General features: G+C 22.7%; 1 protein-coding gene across 1 annotated transcript; it reads left to right on the top strand.

Moving 5' to 3' along the window:
* The first annotated feature begins 20,224 nt into the window (after positions 1–20,224).
* Positions 20,225–21,331, top strand: LOC145839270 (serpin B9-like). The gene has a single exon (XM_082946867.1). It carries the CDS (start codon positions 20,225–20,227, stop codon positions 21,329–21,331), a length of 1,107 nt encoding a protein of 368 aa, XP_082802993.1.
* The last annotated feature ends 1,826 nt before the right edge of the window (positions 21,332–23,157 follow it).

The raw sequence follows: 23,157 nt of genomic DNA, 5'->3' as shown, positions 1-23,157 counted from the left end.
ATTTAATAAATATGTATAAATAGTTTTAACAGATAAATTTGAATTGTTTTTTAGAATATACTTTTAAAACTAAAAATATTATTTTTTATATATGAGCTATTTTTAAATAAATAATAAAACTTTGAAATAATTTCAAAACTAATTTCAAACAAATAGATAACTTTTACTTGACTAAAAGGTTTATATAAAACAAATATACACACTTAAAAACCATCAAAAGTAATATAAACAACTAATTTGATATTATTTTTTGTATTTGTATAATAAAAAAGCTAAACTGTAAATTTTTTATTGATACTTTGGATGTTACTGATGTTACAAAGTTTTGCTAGTGTTTTATAGGTTTTGCAATACAATCTTCTTCAATATATTTAATTTATACTATAATAAACTAAAATTACCTATTATAATGTTTATAATTTAGGATCTTTAACTGTTTGTTTTATTGTTGTGTAAAAATTACAACAATGTTATCTGTTTGACAAGTACTTTTTAGTATAATTAAAGGCCTGAAAAAAGTAATGTCATAATAAATAACTTATTAAAGAGTTTTATTGGAAACTATATTTTTGAAAACAGGTACTATGTAGCTACAAGCTCTTAAAATAAGACAAAGAAAAACTTGAATACTCTCTAAAAAAGAGTAGCTTCAAGTCTAAACATTGTTTCTAAATAAACTTTCTGAATGATTGTTGTAAAAGTTACTTAGCTATTCTAAATAAACTTTGTAGTATTTATTTAATTTATTTTCATCGAATTCATCGAGTTTATCATTTAAAACCAAATTTTATCTTCTTAAATTTTTGAAACTTTGAGAAATTGCTCAAACTGTTTAAAACGTTTAGAAATACTTTTATAGATATTTTACATCTTCTTAGTTGTATTTAATTTAGTTCAGCTTATCTAAAAAATATTAATATTTACCATAACTTTTAAAGTTATTTTTTATGTCTTAAGTGCTCTATTTGTCTTTCTAAAAATATTTAGTTCAAAGTGGTAGATATTTATTTTATTGATAATTATTATTATTTGTTAATATACGTTTTTTAACAAACACTGAATTACACATAAACCTCTAAGAATATTTTGTAAAAGTGTTAAATTGTATTCTAAAAAGTGATTCAAACATTTCAATACTTTATGTTAGCTGTTAGTATATTTTTTAATTACAAAATTTTTTAAAAGGTTAAGTTTATAATAAAGACTAAACTAGGTTTTTATGTTCTGATGAAAAATATCAAAAATCATTATAATTTTATATACTTCTAAAAATCAATGTTTATGTCATTAAACACACTAAACTTGTTTTGTTTTTTATGTTAGTTTAAATTCTGTAGTTTTGATTTAATTTCCAGCTTTTATTACATTAACACTAATATCACTACATTTATCAAAACATGTTAATCATTTTAAGATTAAGTGATAATTTGGAAAGTAATATTAAATAATACAGTGTTTAAATTACTCTCTGTTAATAACCTTTTTTTTACACATGTAAATTAAACAATAAAATCTTACTGATTATTGCAATAATTAGTGCAACAGTTTCAAATAAAGTAAATTTTATTACAGTAGCAAAATAAAAAAGAATTAGCATTTGTATAATGTGTACAATAAAAGTTTAACTTAACTATGTTCTTATCACAAGCAACTAATATCTCAAAAGTTAAACTAATTACAACGACCAAATCAACTTTAGACAAAAACTTTTTTGTAAGCTCATTTTCTTGTAAAGTATTAGACTCTTTATTTGTGGCTTACAAAACTTTTAGTTTTTCATATTTATATTATTCAAAAAACAATAATTTTATACAAATAAAATAATAATGAAATGTTTTCCTTTCACAAAGTAGTTTATTTTTTTGTTGTTTTAAATATATGGCTTAAATAGCCTATTTTAAACGAATTTCCATCAAAAGGTTATTGAAATAATTAAAAAAAAAGACTTTTAAAGATTGAAAACAATTAATTATTTATATAATTCAATAAGTTTTCTTGGATTTGAAAAATTCACTTAACTTTTCTAAGAGTGTTAAATTCAATCTGTTTTTAGCAGAATTTCAATTTTATTCGCATGCTGAATTTACCAACTTGTTTTTAATTGCAAAAGTTTTACTAATTTGTTTTTTATACCTGGCACTTTTTTTTAAATTCTTCATTAACATTACATCATGCAACGTTTTATTAAACTTGATTTATATTCTAACCAGGTAGTTTTAAACCTAAAATTAAATTATAGCCCGGCCGTTGGCTATTGATTTTCAGAACTTATTGATGTTTGCTAAACATATGAAATAAAAAATCTATTTAAACTTGACATAATATAAGATTAATAAATAAACATTCTAAGTTATATCTTCTTGATTGTTATATTCTTGATAACTTTCTAATTTTAAACATAGTTTTGGTATAAACTTTGAAAAAAAATCAACTTTTTTGTAGCAGGTACTAAAGAATAGTATGTATCTACTTTTTTACGACACTTTATCCTTGACTATGCGCTAAAGCATCAATGTATTTATAGTAAAACTTAAGAACTTTTTTTGTTTAGTATTCTTTTAATACTTTTGTAGATACGTTATTAAAAGCATAAAAACACAGAACAAATAAGATTTATTATAATATTAACACAATCAAAAACAACTTTTCAAAACAAAGATAAACTTTTTTTTTATTAACTACAAGTGCTTAAAAGTTATAGGGTTGTTTTATAATTTTTGATATTATATTTTTAAACCTACTATTAAACTTTTAACATGAGAAGTTAACATAAACAATACTTTATAAGATTTAAAATAAGACTTGTATTCGAAACAAATATAAAATAATTAAAAACAACATAAAAAAAATAACTTTTAATCCGTTTATATCTAACGTAAATTGAAAAAATAAAAACAGCTATTAATTCTCGTATTAATTGTGTTTACAGTGTGTGGTTCTCATTAATCTAACATTTTTAAATACTTATAACAATTATTTGTTTATATTCGATTAGATAGAAATTTACAGAATTATTATTGTTTGACTAATTACATTTAAATCAGTTGTTAACAGTAATTTTTTTAGGAATTATGAACAAAATTTTAAGTTATAAAACATATAAGATTGTAAGAAACAGTTTATAAAAATTTGAATGCCTATCTACTTTTTGTTTATGGTCTTTAATTGTAATATTTTAATTGCTTTATGAATAATACTTAAAAAATAACTTTTAAATTATATATTACATTAACTTGGGGCAGTATTTTGTTCAGATATTTATTAAAGTATTATTATGTTAAATTAGCAACTTTTTAGGTTCATATCAAAATTATTTAAAAACTAAAAAGCTCTTTATTTTTTGACACTAAAAATAAAGAATTAACAAAAAATCTTGACCAGGTTTTTGTTACGTTCTGTTAAACATGTTTACTTAAAAAATGTAGGCAGACAAATATTTCAGAGTTTTAAGTAAGAAGATATTTGTTCTAGAAAGAAAAAAGGAAAACTATAAAGATTTATTTAATAACTACAACAACATTTTATTGCAAGCGATAAGTAAAGTTACTTCAAGTTTTTTAATTTTTTTTCAATATAAAGTATCAACTGTTAAATTATAGTCTAGTTATAATTTTGCACTTGCAACTTTTATCAGTTAAACTAGTTGAGCCACTTTGAAATTTAAAAATGAAAAAATACCAAAATTTATTAAAAACATCTAGTTATATTAATAATGCTTATGAATTTTAATTTTGTGTTGTAACTAATTAGATATTGGACTATGATTTCTAATAGATATACTACAAAAAGTATATATAAAAGTAAAATATTATTAAAATATGCAGAACTGTTATGCATATTTTTAAAATTTATGTTATAATAAGTCAATACATCTAGTGGATACAAAACGAACCATTAAATATAACAAGGTTATAACTACTGCATATAAATAAAAACAATACCTGTTGAATATCTACTTTTACACGAGGAACAAAAACTATCATTAGTTTTTAAAAGATTGTCTCTGGCAATCTGACCTATTAAAACAGTAAGGAAAATAATTAACTTATAAAAATTTAAGTATTGTATAAAAAGCAAAATAAAAGCTATATGAATATGACATTTTGTATTTTTAGAAGAGCTAACTTGATAGTGGTCACTTACAATGTCTCCAAAGTATATTTTATTAGTTTAAAAACAACACCGATAAACAATTATTGAGATAAATTATTAATTTAAAGGTGGTTTTTATTATCATTAAAAAATATTTTAAATTGATCGCAAAATTATTGCTATTATTGCTTATCATTCCCTTAAGCTTACTGTAAGTCTCATTCTTTATACAGCTGTATAATCTGTTGTATAATTATTAAAACTATTTGAAAACATAGTTAAAAATAGCGTAGGTTTACTAATAAATTTTGAATAAAATTTAATAAGATGTTAAAACATCTTTATAAACTTCGTGAACGATAAAAGTAATCATAACAAAAAACTAGTTTCTAGTTTGTTAGTTATTTCATTTTGATAAAATATATTAAACTAATTGATCAGTTCTTTTTTATTGTTCTTAAAAATTTAACACTAGAGGAGTCCTTAAAATAACCTTAAAATAAATAAAAGCGTAATAAAAACTCCGACAAATAAGCATACTTTTAAAATTTAAACTGCACGTTTTAAAAGCAGTTTAATAGAAGTAGTTTTGTCCTAGTTTTTAAATAATTTTAATGGTGAATATTTATTATACTTTAACTTTTGTTTTTAAAACTAGACATTTTTCGAGTATAATACTATGTTTATGCTGACCAGTGTTTACAACGTTATTGAATCTACTTATGACTTTACTTATATACTACAGTAATAATTAGCAAAGTATGCTTGATGTCAGGTTATTTAAGAAACTCATTACATTTTTTTTTTTAATATTTATACATTCAAGAATTTTTTATGCAAACTAAGTTTCGGTCAAAGACCTCGTCAGTGATTACATTAACTAAATTTTTTTTGTGGGGTTATTGAACTTTTTAAGTTATAAAAGAACAAGTTTATTAAAAATTAATTTGAAACTTGAAATAACAACAAAAAGATTGGTAAAGTTAAGATATTAATTTTTTATTTTTAAGTAGTTTAACATGTAACAATTTTTTGTATAAAACATTATTTAAACTTACTCAAAATTTTAAGTTATCAAAAGTGTTAAACTATATCTAAGTTGCTTGTTTTGTCTACGCTTAACCTATAAATGTTAACGTATTTTTAAGAAAGTAAAGTTACTACTTCATATATTTTTATTTATTATTTTGAAAACACTATTTATTATTTAAAATAGTACAGTGAATAATCAATGTTTTTTATTAAAAAAGTTTTAGATAAACTTAAAGTGCTCTAGATAAATAAATTCGGTTTTCTAATTAAGCAACACAATGCTTCTAGAGTACAACATTTTTATCCATCAGCTTGGTTATTCAAACGAAAAGTATAAATTGTTAATAATACTTAAAGTAAAATATTCATGTTTTAAACTATTTGTAATTTTCCTAAGTTTTTAAAAGATTGTTAAAACAATCTACCAGTATTGTGTTTCCTAAAAATGTTAGACTAAACTAAAGTATTATAAGATAAATAGTATTGTTTTAGAAATAAATACAATGTTTCTAGGATAGCTCTACTCAGTATAAAAAACATGTACCTAGTTTAACTATATGCCAGTTTAAATCTTAAAGTACAAAGTTCGACTTGTTACCACTAAACTTAAAATACTGTTAACATAAAATATAGACTAGTTGTAGAAATGCTTTAAAACAAACAAATTAAAACGAACATGTTTGTTTTCCGAAATTCATAATAAGATTGTATTTAACAATCTTTAAAATGCTTTCGAAATTGAAAGATGAAAATGGTATAAACATAATGTATAATTTTTAACTTAAATAATATGTAATTCTTTAAATCTTCTGAAAATATTATTTTAATATAATGTCCACAAGATGCGCCTTCATCTAGATCACACTTCAATTTCAAAATGTATACTAAAGAGTGATTAGTTTTAAGTAACTGAACACAACCTAGTTAAGATATAGAAAAAAATCATATAGAACTTTGTTCTTACGTTTTTGTTCCAAGCCAAGTTTGTAACAAGTAGACATTTTAACTTTACCAATTAAAATAGTTTGGTAACACACAATGCAACAACTTTTCTTTTATACAAGAAAATGAAACTTGGAAAAATGTTCATCTAAAATATATTTGGTCGTTGTAATTAGTAGTACTTTTGAGCTATTAGTTGTATAGTTATAAGAACATAGTTCAGCTAAATTTTTATTGTACATATTATAAGATGCTAATTTTGTTATAGTTTGCTACTGTAAGAAAAATTAAAACTCTGCATTAGTGGCTTAAAAAACTTTTAGTTTTTGATATTTATATTTTTTGTTCTAAAAACAATAACTGTACACTAGTAAAGTAATAATGAAATGTTTACTGTCAGAAAATAGTTTATTATTTTGTGGTTTGAACATATAGCCTAAAAAGCCAATTTTAAAACAAATTTCCATTGAAAGGTTATTGAGGAAAGTTTTTTTTTTATTTGAAGACTTATTTGTTTATTATTTAGGTCAAGTTTAAAGTACTGCTATAATTTTGTTATATACTACCGCTTATTTAAGTAAGATGGATAAATGTTTTATTTTTAAAACGATATTTAAATAAAAAAACAAACAAGACGCTCTTAGTGAAATCTACATGAAAACACAAAAAAAAAACTAAAACAAGTTTCTCAAGATGGAAACAAATAACTACTTGAACAATTTAATAAGTATTTTTGGATTTGAAAAAATCACTCAAATTTTATAAGATTGTTGAATGCAATCTGTTTTCAGTAGAATTTTAATATCTTTCGCATACTGAATTTTCTCATTCATTTTTTATTGCAAAACTTTTACCAAAATGTTTGTTTTTTTTACCTAACAACTATCTTTCTTAATCTTTCATTAACATTAGCTTTAAAACGTGTTATTACATGTAATTGTTGTTATCAAGTAGTTTTAAACCTAAAGTTAAATCGAAGGCCAGCCGGATGTTGATTTTTAAAGCTTATTGAAGATGAAATTCAATATGAAATAATCTAATTTTATTTTATAATCAAATTCTAATTTTACACTTGAAATATTTCTAAGTTAAACTAGTTGAGCCAGTTAGAAAACTAAAAATGAAAAAATACCTATATTTACTAAAAAGTTCAGAATAGTTATAAAATTTATGAATTTTTATTTTGTGTTGTTACTAGTTATGTATTGGATTATAAATTCTAATAGTTTTACTACAGAAAGTATATATAAAAAGAAAATGTTACCAAAATATGCAGTACTGTTTGTATTTTTGAATATTATGTTGAAACAAATCAATACATCTAGTGGATACAAAACTAAGCATTAAAAATTTATATAGTTATAACTACTGCATATAAATAAAAAAAATATTTGTTGAATATCTACTATTACACGAGGAACAAAAATTATCTTTAGTTTTTAAAAGATTGCCTTTGACAATCTAACCAATTATTGTAAACAATAAAAAAGTTCAATAATGTATATAAGTTTAAGTATTGCATATCAAGCAAAATAAAAACTAAATTAATATTATTTTTTGGATTATTAGAATTAACTGTGTTAATGGTTTTCAGAAAACGTTTACAAACATTTTAACCTAAGTGAGTTATAGTAGTTTAGAAACACTACCGATAAACAGTTGCTGAGACAAATTCATTAAATGATAACTAATGTTTCTAATTGTTAAAAACATTGTTTTAAATTGATCGCAAGTTTACTATTATTATTGTTTATATTTACCTTAAACTTACTATAATTTTGGTTGTTTATACAGTTAAATCGAATATTTATTTATTTAAACTATTTAAAAACTAAGTAAAAAATGTGGAAATTTTTCTAGTCGAAACTCATTAAAGTTTAGTAAGATGTAAAAACATCTTTTGAAATTTTATGAAAAGTGAAAGTACTAATAACAAACGACTATTTTCTTGGTTGTTTTTGAATATATTAAACTAGTTGATCAGTTTTTTTTTTATTCGTCTAAAAATTTAACACTAGAGAAGTCCTTAAAGGTTACTTAAATGAAATATAAACATAATTAGTTTAAAAACTCTGTCAAATAAACATACTTTTAAAAATTTAAACCACAAGTTTTAAAAGCAGTTTAATAGCAATAGTTTTGTGCAAGGTTTTATATCATTTTAATGGTGAAAATTTTTTTTAGTTTATTTTTTTTTAACACTAGACGTTTTTACGAGTATAATATTTTGTTTACGCTGACCATAGTTTACAAAGTCATTGAATCTACTAACTAATTTACTTAATTACTTCAGTATTAATAAGCAAAGTATACTTAATAATTGGCTAGTTAACCAACTCATCAAAACTCATTACAATTTTCTTTTTTTTAAAGACTTTATTATGCAAACTAAGTTTTGGTCAAAGACCTCGTCTGTGATTTATCAACTAAAATTTTTTTAGTTAGGTTATTGAACTTTTTAAGTTATAAATAATCAGCTTTTTTAGCAAATAGTTTGAAAGACCGTCAAAGTTTGACTACGTTTAACCTATAAACAATAACGTATTTTTAAGAAAGTAAAGTTACTACCTTTTACAATTTTAATCAATATTTAGACAAACTATTTATTATTTAAAGTAGTACAGTTAGCTAATGATGTATTTTATTAACAAATTCATAAATATATTTGAATTCGCTATTCTAATTAAGCAACACAATGCTTCTAGCGTACACAATTTTTGTCTACCAGCTTAGTTATTCAAAAAAAAAGTATAAGTTGTTAATGATCTAAGGTTAAACATTCATTTATTTTTTTCTGTAATTTTTCAAAGTATTTAAAAGATTGTTAGAAACAATCTACCAGTATTGTTTTTCTTAAGAATGTTAGATAAAACTAAAGTATTATAGAAGAGTAATTTATATAATGTTTATAGAAGAGCTCTACTCAGTTAAAGAAATGCTTTAATACAAACAAATTAAAACGAACATGTTTGTTTTTCGAAGTTTAAAATAAAATTGTGTTAAACAATCTTTAAAATGCTTTTGAAATTAAAAGATGAAAATGGTATAAACATAATGTGTAATTAACAACTTAAACGTTATTCAATTCTTCAAATTATCTTAACATATTAATTTTACATAATTTTCATAAGATGCGCATTTATTTAGATAAACTTTATATACCCTTAACATAAAATAGAGACTAGTTCAAGAAATGCTTTAAACAAAAAAACTAAAACGAACGTGTTTGTTTTTCGAAGTTTAAAATAAGATTGTTTTAAACAATCTTTAAAATGCTTATGAAATTGGAGGTGAAAATGATATAAACCTAATATACTATTTTCAACTCAGGTAATATACAATTCTTCAAATCTTCTGAACATAAAAGTTTACATAATGTCCACAAGATGCGCCTTTATCTAGATCATACTTCAATTTCAAAATTTACATCAATTTTGTTCTTGCGTTTTTATTCTAAGCCCAGCTTGTAACAAGTATGAATTTTAACTCGATCAATCAATAACATTTGGTAGTATACAAAACAACAACTTTATTTTAAAGTAAACATAAATTAATAATATAAATTTTAAAAAATTTAAACTTTAACGTATGTAACAAACATTAGAAAAACGACAACTTTTTATAATTTTTTCTAGCTTCTTTTTACATAGCTACATTTATAACGAGCAGCTTACATAATTTATGATATAATATTACTCTTTACAATTGTATAAATAAAGTATAACAAACAAACATAAAAAAAATGTTATGATCATTTAAAACTAAGTAGTGTTTGAAGAATTCCCACAAATCTTCTGGTTTACTTCGAAAAAATCATACTAAACAACTTAAATATGTTAGAAAAAAACTAAACTTTCAATAAAATAACAAATCATTTGAGTTATTTTTATTTAAGTACCAACTTTTGTTTTTCAATACATGATTAGACGTTAATAAATTGTGTTTTTTCTAACCTGTTGTTTGTTTTTTATTAATTTCGAAACTATTTAAATTTTAGTTGGTAAAAAATTTTTCTCAATGAAAACGGTGTGAACAGTTTTACATATTTTTAGTTATTATACAATCTTTTTATATATTAACCTGATAATTTTTGATGTTTAGTTTTTATTGTGCAGTAAAATTAGTTTACTTAAATTTTATTGTCTTTTTTTATGACTAGAATTTATTGCTACACATTTCTAATTAAAGCTGCTTAATTACAAAATAGCAAAGTATGAAGATGAGTTTTCAGAAGTAATAAAATATTTGAATTAGCAAGAACTTATTTAATAAAAATAGCACATCTAGAGAAAATCTTTCTTACTAAAGAAACAATTATAGCCACTCAACTTAAAGCATAAACAAAATGATTACCGACAATGCTACTTGATTTTTCTCATCCACTCTATAAGGCTGCTCTAGTATTTCAAAGATTGTTAACAACTATCTAACTAAATTTAAATAGTTAAAGAAGTTTTAAAAAAGATATACAAAAGTATTTACTAAAAAGTAAGAAATTATAGTTAGTATTTATTAGTCGAATCATAAAAATCTATAAGTTTAGCAACTCTGTAACTCTAAATAAGTTAAAAGTTGAGAAAAAGCCACGTTAATCTGTAAAAACTAGAAAATTAGTTGCAATTTTCTTATTGTTGTGATGAACTATCTTATATAAAATTCAAAACTATTCCAACAAAATTTATAGTTTGCTGTAACAAAAACTAATAGTAATTTGATTAAAAGAATTGATAAATATATCTCTATAGATTATGGATAAAGTGCATATTCTAAAATTAAAAACTACAAAGTCTGTGATACTACAGCGTATTAATAGTCAATATAAACCATTTTGCATATAACAAAGTTAAAAGAAACTTAAACACTTAAATTATAATTCTTAAATAATTCTAGCTTCTCATTAAAAGTATTGGTTATTAAATAGTTCTCAATTATAGTTAGTTTGTAATAATAAAATAATTCAGACAATGCAACACGTAATAGTTTACAGGTTAAAATATACAAGAAAGTTATGTATACATTTATCAACTAATACTTAAGTTGTGTTTTTTTCTAAAATTGTAATAAGCAATTGTTATATAAATCTAAAATAGTTCTGATATAATAAAGGTTTTTATAAAGAAATTTATTTTTAAATTATTTAAATAAAAATTGGAAATTATAATGACATCAAAATAGAGAATATAAAGTATTTTATAACTTAAAAGTACAAAAAAAATTAAGGTTTAATCATTTGTATTCTACAAACTCAAGCAGAGTATAAAAATAAATTACGTTTCACAATCTTTAAAAAAACTATGAAAACTTATTTACTTTATGAAACCTTTTGGTATACTAACTAATATAAAATAAAAGCAATCTTAAATATGTTGTGTTGGAATCTTTACGTAGTTTCTTCAATTTTAGATATTTCTATAGCATTTGTTTTTGCAAAACATTATCCTCAAGTAGTTTTATTATAAACTTATTACTAGACTGTAAACGAAATAACATTCAAGCTACTTTTTAAAGCCATCATTGAGAGAAAAATTCTTTTCAAATAAATGCATTTACTATTATGACCTCGTTATCGTATTTGCTTTCAAACATTTAAGTTTGATCAAGATTTAAGACTGGATAAACAGTCTTCAAAAAAAAAAGGAACTAAGGTGTAAGTTTTAAAGCAAGGAGAGATGTATAAATTGTCATTATAATTTGAATAAGATGTTGAATAAGAACATTAGTGGTTTATAAACTATTACGTCACAAACGATTTAATAGAATGTATTTGTATCTGCTGCTCAATATATGCTTTTCTATATACACGAAAACATTTACAGAAAATAGTATTATGTTCTGAACTTAAATAAAAATATATGTTTTAAGGAACTTTTTATAAATGACTCACTGTTTCTTATTACTAGTAAAATTTGTGAAAAACTAATTCTTAATGGTTTTAATTTACAAAAAAAAAGTTAAGCAAATTTATTTATGGTTTTTAATTTTTCACAAATTTAGTACAATAATTTTTTTTAACGACCTTTGAAGTTTCGATAAAAATATAAACTTTTTTAAGATTTAAAATGTCTTCTTTTCCAAATAAATAGATAAAAAATAAAAAAAAATAAAGTATTTACAACCATGTTTTAGAAAAATAGTTAAATTAATACTAGAAAACTCTAAAATTTAGGAAATTGTGTTAATTAGACAAAATCAGGTTATTTTATAGATAAGCTTTTTTGGCAATTTTTATTGTTTTACTAACTAAGAAATAACTTCTCTAAAGCTACTAGTTATTTCTTAGTTAGTAAAACATTAAAATAATTAATAATTTCATTACAAATTTTATAGTTTCTAAACAAATTAGAAATTATTAGAGTTTAAATTAGAGCTTAGATATTTTAACAATATACCTAAGTTTAAATATTATATTTCTAATAATAAACTAAAGTGAATATTTAATTGTTTGACAAACTTTTTATGTTATAAAACTTATAGTCAATTTAAAAAAAGAAATCGCAAGGTTCAATATAAAAACTCTTTGAGCTGTAAGATGTAGTCAAGTTTTTATTTTACAGTAATGCATTTGTACATTATTTTTAAAATAAAATTAGATCAAACTTAGTATTAATTTTTAATTTGTTATATACTGTTAAAATTCGTAATTTATGTAACATTATCTAAAGCACAAATTTAAATCTTAATTCAATAACTTTTATAACTTAAAAACCATGTCTTTGAAGTGGTATATAAAGTTTAGATTAAATTTGTTAAAAAAAATTAAAAGAACCTACATATTTTTTAGTCTATTAAAACAAAATAGCGGATACAGTGGATTTTTTATTAACTGTAACACTCTTAAAAAGTTCTAAAATTGTTTATAAAGCAAACCAAAACTCCGTTAATATACCGAAAATGAAAATAAAACTTAACGATTGTAGTACAAAAAAAATTAAAAAAAAAAGTTTAACACTAGAGTTTCAATTAAAATTAAAACTTTTATAATTATATTTAGTATGTAATGTACTTGTTACTAACGAAAAACTATGTTATACTATAAATAGTAATAATTAAAATTTTAATACTTCTGTGAGGTAAAAATAAAAACTTACTGATTATTGCAATAATTACTAAACTAATTACAAATAAAGTAAGTTTTATTACAGTGGCCAACTATAACAAAAATAGGTTCTGTATAATGTTTGAAATAAATATTAAACTTATCTATGTTCTTATAACTATACAACTAATAGTTCAAAAAATAAACTAATTACAGCGACAAAATACATTTTAGATAATTTTTTTTGAAATTTTAATTATTTGTAATAAAACTAAAACTATTTTTGTGGCTTAAAAAACGTTTAGGTTTTTATATTTATGTTGTTCAAATAACAATATTTTTATACAAATAAAGTAATAATAAACTGTTTTACTGTGACAAAATAGTTTTTAATTTTGTTAGTCAGAATATGTAGCTTAATTTCTAATTTGTTACAAATTTCTACCAAAAATATATTTAAATTTTTTTTTTGTTTTAGGATTTAGTTGAATTTTATTTAAGTTAAGTTCGATATACTGCTTTATTTGTTACATAATACTGTTTATATAAATTAAAAAGTTAAATATTTTATGTTTAACAAAACGTACATATTTGAAATAAAAAACTTTTTTTTTTCTCTTGTTTACTTGCAATAACTATTTATTATTTTTTAGAACATGGATCATACATTATAGTATCTTGAATTATCTGGTATACTATTAAAATCCATCCTAACATTAGATGCTAACAAGTTTTGTTAGTATTTCAAAATTTTCAAAAGCAATTTTTAAATCATACACTCTATTTGAGTTAAAAGATTAACAATTAAAATCTAATAAAATTTATAACTTGTATGAAATACTCAATAAGCATAGTTAGAAATAATGAGAGAATTCAAAGTCATAAAAAAATCTGTATAATACAAAAACTGTTCTTTTTTAATTTGAACTATTTTACTATTTCAAGTAAATATGTTAAAGACTTATCTTAATAATTTATTAAGAAGATCTTTTAATTATTCAGGATTTAAAAATTAGCAAAACTTTAAAACATTTGTAAATTTACTAAAAATATCTTTTCACTTGTTGATTAAAAAAAATTCCTAAAGTATAAAATAAAAAATTGTATACATCAAGTGGGCGTAATTTATTGTTGGTATAATAATACTTTTAGCACTTGCTTTTAAATGCCTAACACAAATCATCTATCTTTTAGGTTACTAGATTTTGCTAGTTTTTGTAAGATTATTAAATACAATCTGCTTTGAATTATTAAAACTTTAAAAAAGTTTAGCTTCAAGATAATTTATTGTCACGGTAATTTTAAATTAATTCAATTTGACTTATATAAAAAATTATCAATACTAGAATCTGTTTGACTTGCAGTAAGACTTTTTATATTAACTTAAATGTCTCATCGAAATAGAACACTAGTAAGACACTAGAATTAAATATCTGAAGTTAATCACTATATCTTGATAAAACTTTTAAATAACTGTTGTAAAAAAGTATAATTATTTTATAAAAGTTATATAGAATTTTTTAAATAAATACTTAACAAACTTCTAGCGTGTCTAATTAGTAAGTAATTTTGACTTTAAAAAATAAGTTAATTTCTAAATCTTTGAAACTTATTTAAATCTTAAAATTTCTGAATTTTTTGAAGTACACTTAATACGAAGTTTTTAAATTTCAAACATCTTAATTTTAGCATATTTTGAAATTTTTTATGTAATAAAAATTTTTATCTTTATACAAAATAATAAATTGTCTAGTTGGTTTCTGAAACTCAAGTAGTATAGTGAATAAAAATACAAACTGAAAATTGTTATTAGAAATATAAACACGGAATAGATAAAACATATTAGCATTAAAAACCGTTACTGTTTAATTAATCAATTGTTACATTTTGTTAGTACAACACGAAAACAAAATTTTTAAGATCCAAAATAATTCTAGCTCTAAAACTTGTTGAGAAACTAACAGCGAAATAAAAAGCAAACTTCCATTGTTTCATATTATTATATAATACTGTTCTTAAAAATTAAAGTTTCAAAAAATATTTATCTGTAAAACTAAATTTTTAGCCCTAAATTGGTGTTTAATTGAAATTGATATATAAAAGTATATATGCTTCTAAAATAATAGCTATCACAATATTTTTTACATTTTTATATGTAATTTCTAGTTTTTAAGAAGGAAAACTGTAATAGATTATTATTATTGCTGTAAAAAATATTAAAACTAACTTAACTAACTTATTTACTTTGTTTAAAGCACTTTAAAACGCTTCTAGCGAACATACTGCCTTATTTATTAACATAATTGTTTGTAAGAATTTCATATATTCTAACAAGTAACGCTTTCAAATAAGTAAACAATTTTTTATCTTTTTCAATTCTTTAGATTTTTAAAGATTGTCTATGACAATCTGTTGAATATTTCAAATTAACTTGAAAATATTTAATTTTGTTGTTTAAATTACGAATAAGGTGAATTTAAGGTTATATAATTGATTTTTCTATGTTAAACTTTGAAAACAACGATACTTTTATTTGAAGAAAAGCAATAATTATTTAAAAGTTCTAACCTTTTGAGTTTTTTAAAATCTAGTCATCCTAAATGCATAATTTTTTCATTTTTTACATATATTTTTCCAAATTGTTGGTAGTTATCTTTTTAAATTCCAACAAAAATTAATTATCATGCTGGCAATGTATTCTTATAGCAAGAATTATAATTTTAAAATATTTATAATATTAAAGAGCAATTGCACACTACAGATTTTTTCCAATATATCTTTAGTGTAGGAAACGTGACATTTTATACTCTTTTATTAATAAAAATATGTGAAAACAGGATCTTTTTTGTCAACGATTTTAGTAAGTAAGTATTTACATTTAACTGCTTCATCAACACGCTGTACATTATATAGTTAAGATTAGCGACTTAAGTTGTTGTAAAAACAAAAAGAAAAAAATAATTTTGTTTTTTTTGTTATCGGTTTTATTTTTTGATTGCGAATTCAGACTGTACAATCAGTCTTTAAAATTCGTGCTTTTGTTAACGATAAATCATACTAAAATATGGGTTGATTATTTAAATATTAATATTTGTGGAATAAGAACTTTAGTGGTCTAAAAGCTATTACGTCACAAATGTTTGAAATTAATTTTCAACTGCTGCTAAGCAGCTATTGCTTTTCGTTTTGCTTAAAACATTTTAAAACTTATTTTAATCTAAAAAAATAAATAAACTTATTTTCCTATTGAATTATAAGCTTTTTTTAAATAATTATATTTTACTTTTTTTTACCAATGAAAAAAAAAAGTAAACAAACACTTTCTAACTGATAAATTTTAATAACTTTTTTTAACATAATTAAATTTGTTATTTTTTAGATGTTAACAAAAACTTGTGTGTTAGATTGTTTATAAGAATTGAACATGTTGTGCAACTAATGTATCGGGTTTTTCGATTCAGTGAACAATAAGGTAGAAAATATTCGGAAAGTTTTTTAATAAGGTAAGTAAATTGTAAAGGTAAGTAAAGGAATTTTTAATTTTTAGGAAACTGAAACAATAAAAAAGGTTAGAGGTAAAAACAGGATACAATTTAATATCATTTCCAGGATTGAAAAAGTAACTTAAACTTACAAACTACAAGTTTTAACTTCAAGGCAAAACAAAAAGTATAATCATAAAATTTAGTTTTCAAATATTAGACGCAGAGCTAACTTGTATTAGAAAGTTTATTTAACTTTATATTTTAGATCAAACACTGACCAATAAGAAATCCATAAGAATACAGTGTTGATGTTGTGCTAGTATAAATTAGTAAATTATATTCACAAATGTAACTTTATGTTAGCTAATAAATTTATTATGCTAATAAAATTTTAAAACTCAGCTTCATCTATTTATGATTTACAAGTTAGTTAGTTTCAAACCATATAGTATGAAATTTATAAACCTCTAAAAGCATGTTATTTCTTAAACTTTGAAAAATTGTATAACACATGAAAAACAAAAATGTTTATTGCTTAAAACGTTTTCAAAACTTTAATTTAGATAACAAACCGGTCAAAAAGAAAATAATTAAAACATTTAATTAACACTATACTACGTTTAATAAGTAACTAAACTTTTAAAACGTAATTTATGACAGCCATTAAGTTTATTACAGTATAAAAAATAAAAAAACACATGTTCGTCTAATTAACAATTTTAATTTAGTAATTACAATTTTGTCTAAGAAAAAATAGCAAGAAAAATAAATATTAATTGCGAAACAAATAAAAATAATGCGACGTTGTGTATAAGATGACTTTACAGAAGTTACCAAAAGTTAAATATGCAGTAATAGCTTAAATAAACCATTACGAATGTACAAATGACTTGTCTGGAATACGTCTTTATAATATAAGAATAAGACATATACAAAAACTTTAAACTTTTCAAATCTTTATCTTATCGGTATTTGAAGAAGTAAAAAGAATTTTTAATTTTTATTGTTTTGTATTAATTTCTAAACTTTAAAGTTGCCATTTTTAAATACAGCTTTATTTTAGTAAAATGTTTATGAAACTAATCAATACCTGTTTTTTTTAATATACTTGATCAGCTCTAAAGTTTCTATACACTTTATCTGCTTAATAAAATATAATAACTTCTTATAATTTTTTTCATAAACTAAGTTGCAGTTTGTAAATTTTTTATTGTTACTTTTTAGTTATCTAAAATTAAACTTTTATTCTAAGCAGAATTTAAACTTGTTATTAACTTGAAATTAATATAATTTATTAAAACACTATTTTGTTCTAATTAAATATCCAGCAAGTATAAGTTTGACTGTTTTCCTTTGTTACAAATAATCAATTTGAAATTATAACAAGTACTAGCAAAACAGTTATTACATTAGTGAAGTTTCAAATTTTTTTGTATTATTTTTGACATGTTTAAACTAATTATAACATATTAAAGTTTTTTTTTTCTACAGAAATCCAGCTGACTTAAATTACAATGTTTAGTTTTTTAATAAAATAAAGTTGCCTGTTAAGGCTTATCAAAGTTGTTAAGGAGCCTAGTTAAGAGTTATCTTAAAGTTAAGTCATTAAAAAAATACTAAATTTAGCATTCAATTTCAATTCCATAACATCTTAAAAACTTTATAGTTCAATTAACTTGTAGTAATAGTTTTAAGTTACTTATATTAAAATTATAAGTAAGTTTTTTTTTTATAATATCAACTTATGCACTAAAGAATTTACTAAGATTTTCGTTTTCCAACCTATGAAAGATTTTCTCGTAAACTATTTGAGCATTAGTTTTTAAATTATCAGGTAAGTTTAATTGTTAAGTTTTGTTTTATGGGAAAATTTCATTCTAATCAGTTTTTTAAACGTTTAAATTTAAAATGCCTTTAAGACTATAGTTATTTAAGTATAATTTTATTATTTTTGTAATACTTTATAAGGCGTGATATTGTCATTATATTAATGTAAAGTTTTACTATATGTTAATTATAATATAAGTAAGCTTAGATGATTTTAATTTTCACTTAAATTCGCACTTAAGCGCGCTTAGCGCCCTTTAGTTTGATCCTGTTTCCCTGGTTTTCCGTTATTTTTTGGTTTTGCTTCATAGAAAAAGTAAAAAGCTGCGATTCGCGCGCGATTGTGCGATCTTGATTGTAGCTTTCATGCCTCAAAATAATCCCTTTCTCCAAATAAGTAAAGAGCTCAACGACCATAAAAAATAAAAGTTTACGACAAGCTAAATAATTTCCTCTAACCAAATAAATTTAGAAAAAAAAAACTATAATTCTAACTAAAACATTGGTGGGTCTCACTAAACTATAAAACAGTTAAAATACGCTGGTTTTAAACCATTATAACAAAATCTAATACAACTTATTTTGTTTTACATTGCTTAAATGATATATATAAAGATAGTAAGGTTTTGTGCTTTATTAAACCAAAAAATTAACAACAAAAGTAGCTAAGTAAAAAACACAATTATTAATTACTAGTTTTTTTTTATTGCTTGTTCAGATGATTTGTGATAAAAATATTATTTTTGTTGATGATTACTACAACTAATAACTGTAGGCCGAGAGCAAAAATTTGGTATATAAAAAGCTGCTGGCCCCTCATGTAGATTTACAAGAAAAAACACTTATCAAGAACTTAGTCTGAAACCATACTTGATGCTAAAAATTGCATGAAAATATTAAATAATACTATATCAGTTTTTAAAACTTAATTATATTGCTCTAATATCTACCTCTAACAGAACGAAAAAATGTAGCTCATTGGCGCTAAAAGTGTCGAGAAATTCATAGTAGAGCATATAATATATTGAATTTATCATTGCAAATCACTTATTTAAAGATTGTAGAATGAAGAACATTCATAAAAAAGTAATTTGTTTGTGCTCTTAGCAATTTATGTAAGTTAAAGTCAATTTAATGAATATACCATAAACCTTGCTAAACGAACTTAAAAATATTGATATGCTGATTACAAAAACATATAAGCAATAAACATAAAGCAGGGCTTATACAAAATGAATTATTTTTTTAAAGGATGCACTGCTGTATAAATATTGAAAACTTGAATTTTGAAAGTACAAATTCTAACAATTATGAGTTATTATGAACTAGATACTTCTACAACTTTTTTTTTAGAACTTTATTCTTACTGATTAAACCCACAGAACTATTTTAGTTTTTTGAATTTAGAAATACTTTTTAATAAAAGGATAAAAGAAGTTTTGAAAATACTAAAACATGGATATATACTATAAAAAAACTTTCTCTTATATTTTTATTCTTTTTATTATTAATCTTACTAAGAAAACCCACAGGTACTGTTTCAATTAATTTTCTCTTTTTTTTGAGATGTAAATCTTAAATACTTTTACAACAGTTGAGTCGGTTAATTTAAATTGTTATGTAACGTGCAGAATAACTTAAATCATTTAATTACTACAGTTCAGAGTAGGCCATAATAAACTATTTTTTTTAATTCAGTAAACATATGATTTGATTGGTAAGATAAAATCAGAATAATAAATATACATAAGTAAATGATATTACAAATATAAAATTGTATAAAACAGGGTTGGTATTTTTTAAATCCAGTATGAATTTTAACACGTTTAACGCCAATCTTATTCAAAAGCTTTGTGTGAGCACAGATGAAGATAAGAACATATTCTTTTCACCACTGAGCATTTCGCTTGCTCTTTCAATGCTACTACTTGGTTCGAATGGGAAAACAAAGCAGCAGCTTGAAGAGGCACTAGGACTTGTTAAAGATGAACAACTTCTTGGACAGCTTAAAGCGCTAAATGATCTTCTCAATTTAAGCTCTGAAGGTTTAGAAGTCAAGCTTGCTAATTCTGTATTTCCATCAAAAAGGTTTCAGATGGTAGCAAAGTTCAAAAATGAAATTGAATCAGCTTTTAAATGCCAAATGCAGCCTTTGGACTACATAAACAATGCAGAAAGATCGAAAAAGTTTATAAATAACTGGGTGGCAAATTATACTAATGGAAAAATAAAAGAGTTATTTAGTGACATGGACCCAAATACTGCATGTGTTCTAGTTAGTTGTATCTACTTCAAAGGTGATTGGTTTAATAAGTTCGATCCACGTAACACCATTGATGCTCCATTTCATTGTACAGAAAAGAAAACATCTACCGTTAAGATGATGAAAGACGAAGGTTATTATTCGTATCTTTCTGTTGAAGAAAAAGGGTTCAAGTGTGTAAAAATTCCTTACAAGCAACCAGATTTCAGTATGTTGATAATTTTACCAGATGAAAGATTTGGATTGAAAAATATAATCAAAAAACTAGACGTTAAAACTATTGGAGACCTCGAACAAGGTAAAAATTTCATAAGAGAAGATATATTTTTGGAATTGCCAAAGTTCAAAATTGAGTATGAAGCAAACTTGAACGAAACTCTACGTTCGTTAGGAATAAAAGACGCTTTTGATGAAGAAAATGCAAATTTTAGTGCAATGTCCATGCAATCAAGTGGACTTTGTGTGTCTAATGTAGTTCACAAAGCTTTTATTGAAACAAGTGAAGAAGGAACTGAAGCTGCTGCAGCAACTGAAGTAGACGAGATTGCATATTGCGATTCGGAACCAATTGATTTTGTTGTTGATCATCCGTTTGTGTTCATGATTTTGTACAAATATCAAAATATGTTCATGGGAAAAGTTAGTTCGTTGTAAATTTTCAGGAGTGCATTTTTTTTATACTTTAGTTGTTTTTCTTTTTTGTATCAAAAAGTTGTGTTTGTTATGCAAGGTTTTTGTTTGTTTCTCTTACTTCTTTTAGGGTTATTTTTTTTCGTATTTACATGAATTTGAGATGCAAATAAATCAAAAGTACTTGTGTATGCACATATAATTAGAACAAAATTATTAAGGCAAGGTAACAAAAAAAATTATAATTCTAATAAAAATTGAATAAAAGCGGTACTGTAGAAGATAATGATTAAATAGTGATTTAAAAATTAAAAGCGTGTGAAATTAAAACTTTCTAGTGTACACAGAATTTTTGTTTTAAATATTTTAAAGTCTATGTTCGTAGAACTTTAAACTAAATGAGTGTAAAATGTACTTGTAATAACATACATGAAATAAAAATAAAAAGTATTAATTAAACAATCTTTTAAACTTTTTCACCGCCTCTAATTTGGACAGTTTAAGTCCCAGTTACGGAAACTAACTGAATGAATTTACAAGACATTTAAATAAACCTTCAAGACGAACACAAGGCTACCTTCACGGTAGCCTAAGACCAACTCGTGACGAGGACAAAATTCTAACGTCGAAAGTTTTTGCTTAGAGAGTTTCAGTTTGCTGAGCCTTGATTTACTGTTTGAAATACTTTTTTTTTAGTTTGTAGAGCTGGGTCAGTAAATAAATTGCATATAAAAAAATTGGTTTAAGGTTGCTTTCTGTTGTGAAAAATACAGATGTAAAGCATTCAAATTGTTCAGTAACAATTACGATAAACTTTTCAAGTCTTCAGACAACTCATAAACAAAACTTTGTTACGTTTTAAGTTAAATAAATTAAATCAGTGCAAAAGTTTTTTCAGAATTTAAACTTTTATATGTTATAAAGTTTTGTTTTTACAACAAGTTCTGTTTAGTCATATAAGAAATTCATAGGCCTACTTAAAATACATAAAAAACTATTTACCTGTTTAAACCTAACTATTTGAATTTGCCATAGTAATTAATTTATATATTAGGTAGTTTATTTTCTATTATAACAAATTATGCTAAATCTAGAATTACGAGTTGATTTTAGTGTGATCTATTAAATATTAATTTAATTTAGGACCCGGCTGTATTCGTACCATATTTTGAAATTTGGTATAGCTGACTTCTATGAACTTTTTTTTTTAAATCCCGTAATATTTAGTTTAAGTTAATAAAGTTGTTCAATTATGTCTATCAATTTTTTTAAGCATCTCGTGCAAAACACTGATTTAGAACTTTCTAGGTAATATGTCAATAACTGGAAAGAGCTATAAAGGTTGAAGTAAATATAAAGGTTGACCATAGTTCCATCTCGTTAGAAACCGAATATTTTTGTTTAAATTAGAATCCGACCGGATCCGAATAAGACTTTCAATTTAGGATCCGGCATATAGCGATAAATGTTCAAAATGTGATATCTAGTTACATAAAGTTATTTTAGTGATTAATTACAAATAAAGTTTAGAAACATTTAGTCAAACTATTTTTTTTACTCTAATTAGACTGTGTTTATTTGAATCCACTATTTTTATCAATAAATGCCACAGTAGCAACTAAATTAAACAATAATTTTTCATATTTCTATAGTTATTATTTTTTATCAAAAAAGAAATGTAAGAACAATTAATTAAACTATGAGTTTTTTTAAACTACGAAAGGTAAAAGGCAATATAAGTTAAATTACTGATGAAAAAATTCATAGAATTCTTTTCAACTAAATCCACTCCAATTCAAAATTATATGTTTGGCTTCAAAGATAAAATATTTCAGTTCGATAAACACTCG

The sequence above is a fragment of the Thalia democratica genome, chromosome 6 (genome assembly GCF_965202585.1).
Source record: "Thalia democratica chromosome 6, ktThaDemo2.hap1.1, whole genome shotgun sequence".
NCBI classification, from domain to species: Eukaryota; Metazoa; Chordata; class Thaliacea; order Salpida; family Salpidae; genus Thalia; species Thalia democratica.
This window is presented reverse-complemented; position numbering and strand designations above follow the sequence as displayed.

Coding starts and splice junctions, on each gene's coding strand:
- LOC145839270 (XM_082946867.1), top strand. CDS start 20,225: ATGAATTTTAACACGTTTAACGCCAATCTTATTCAAAAGCTTTGTGTG.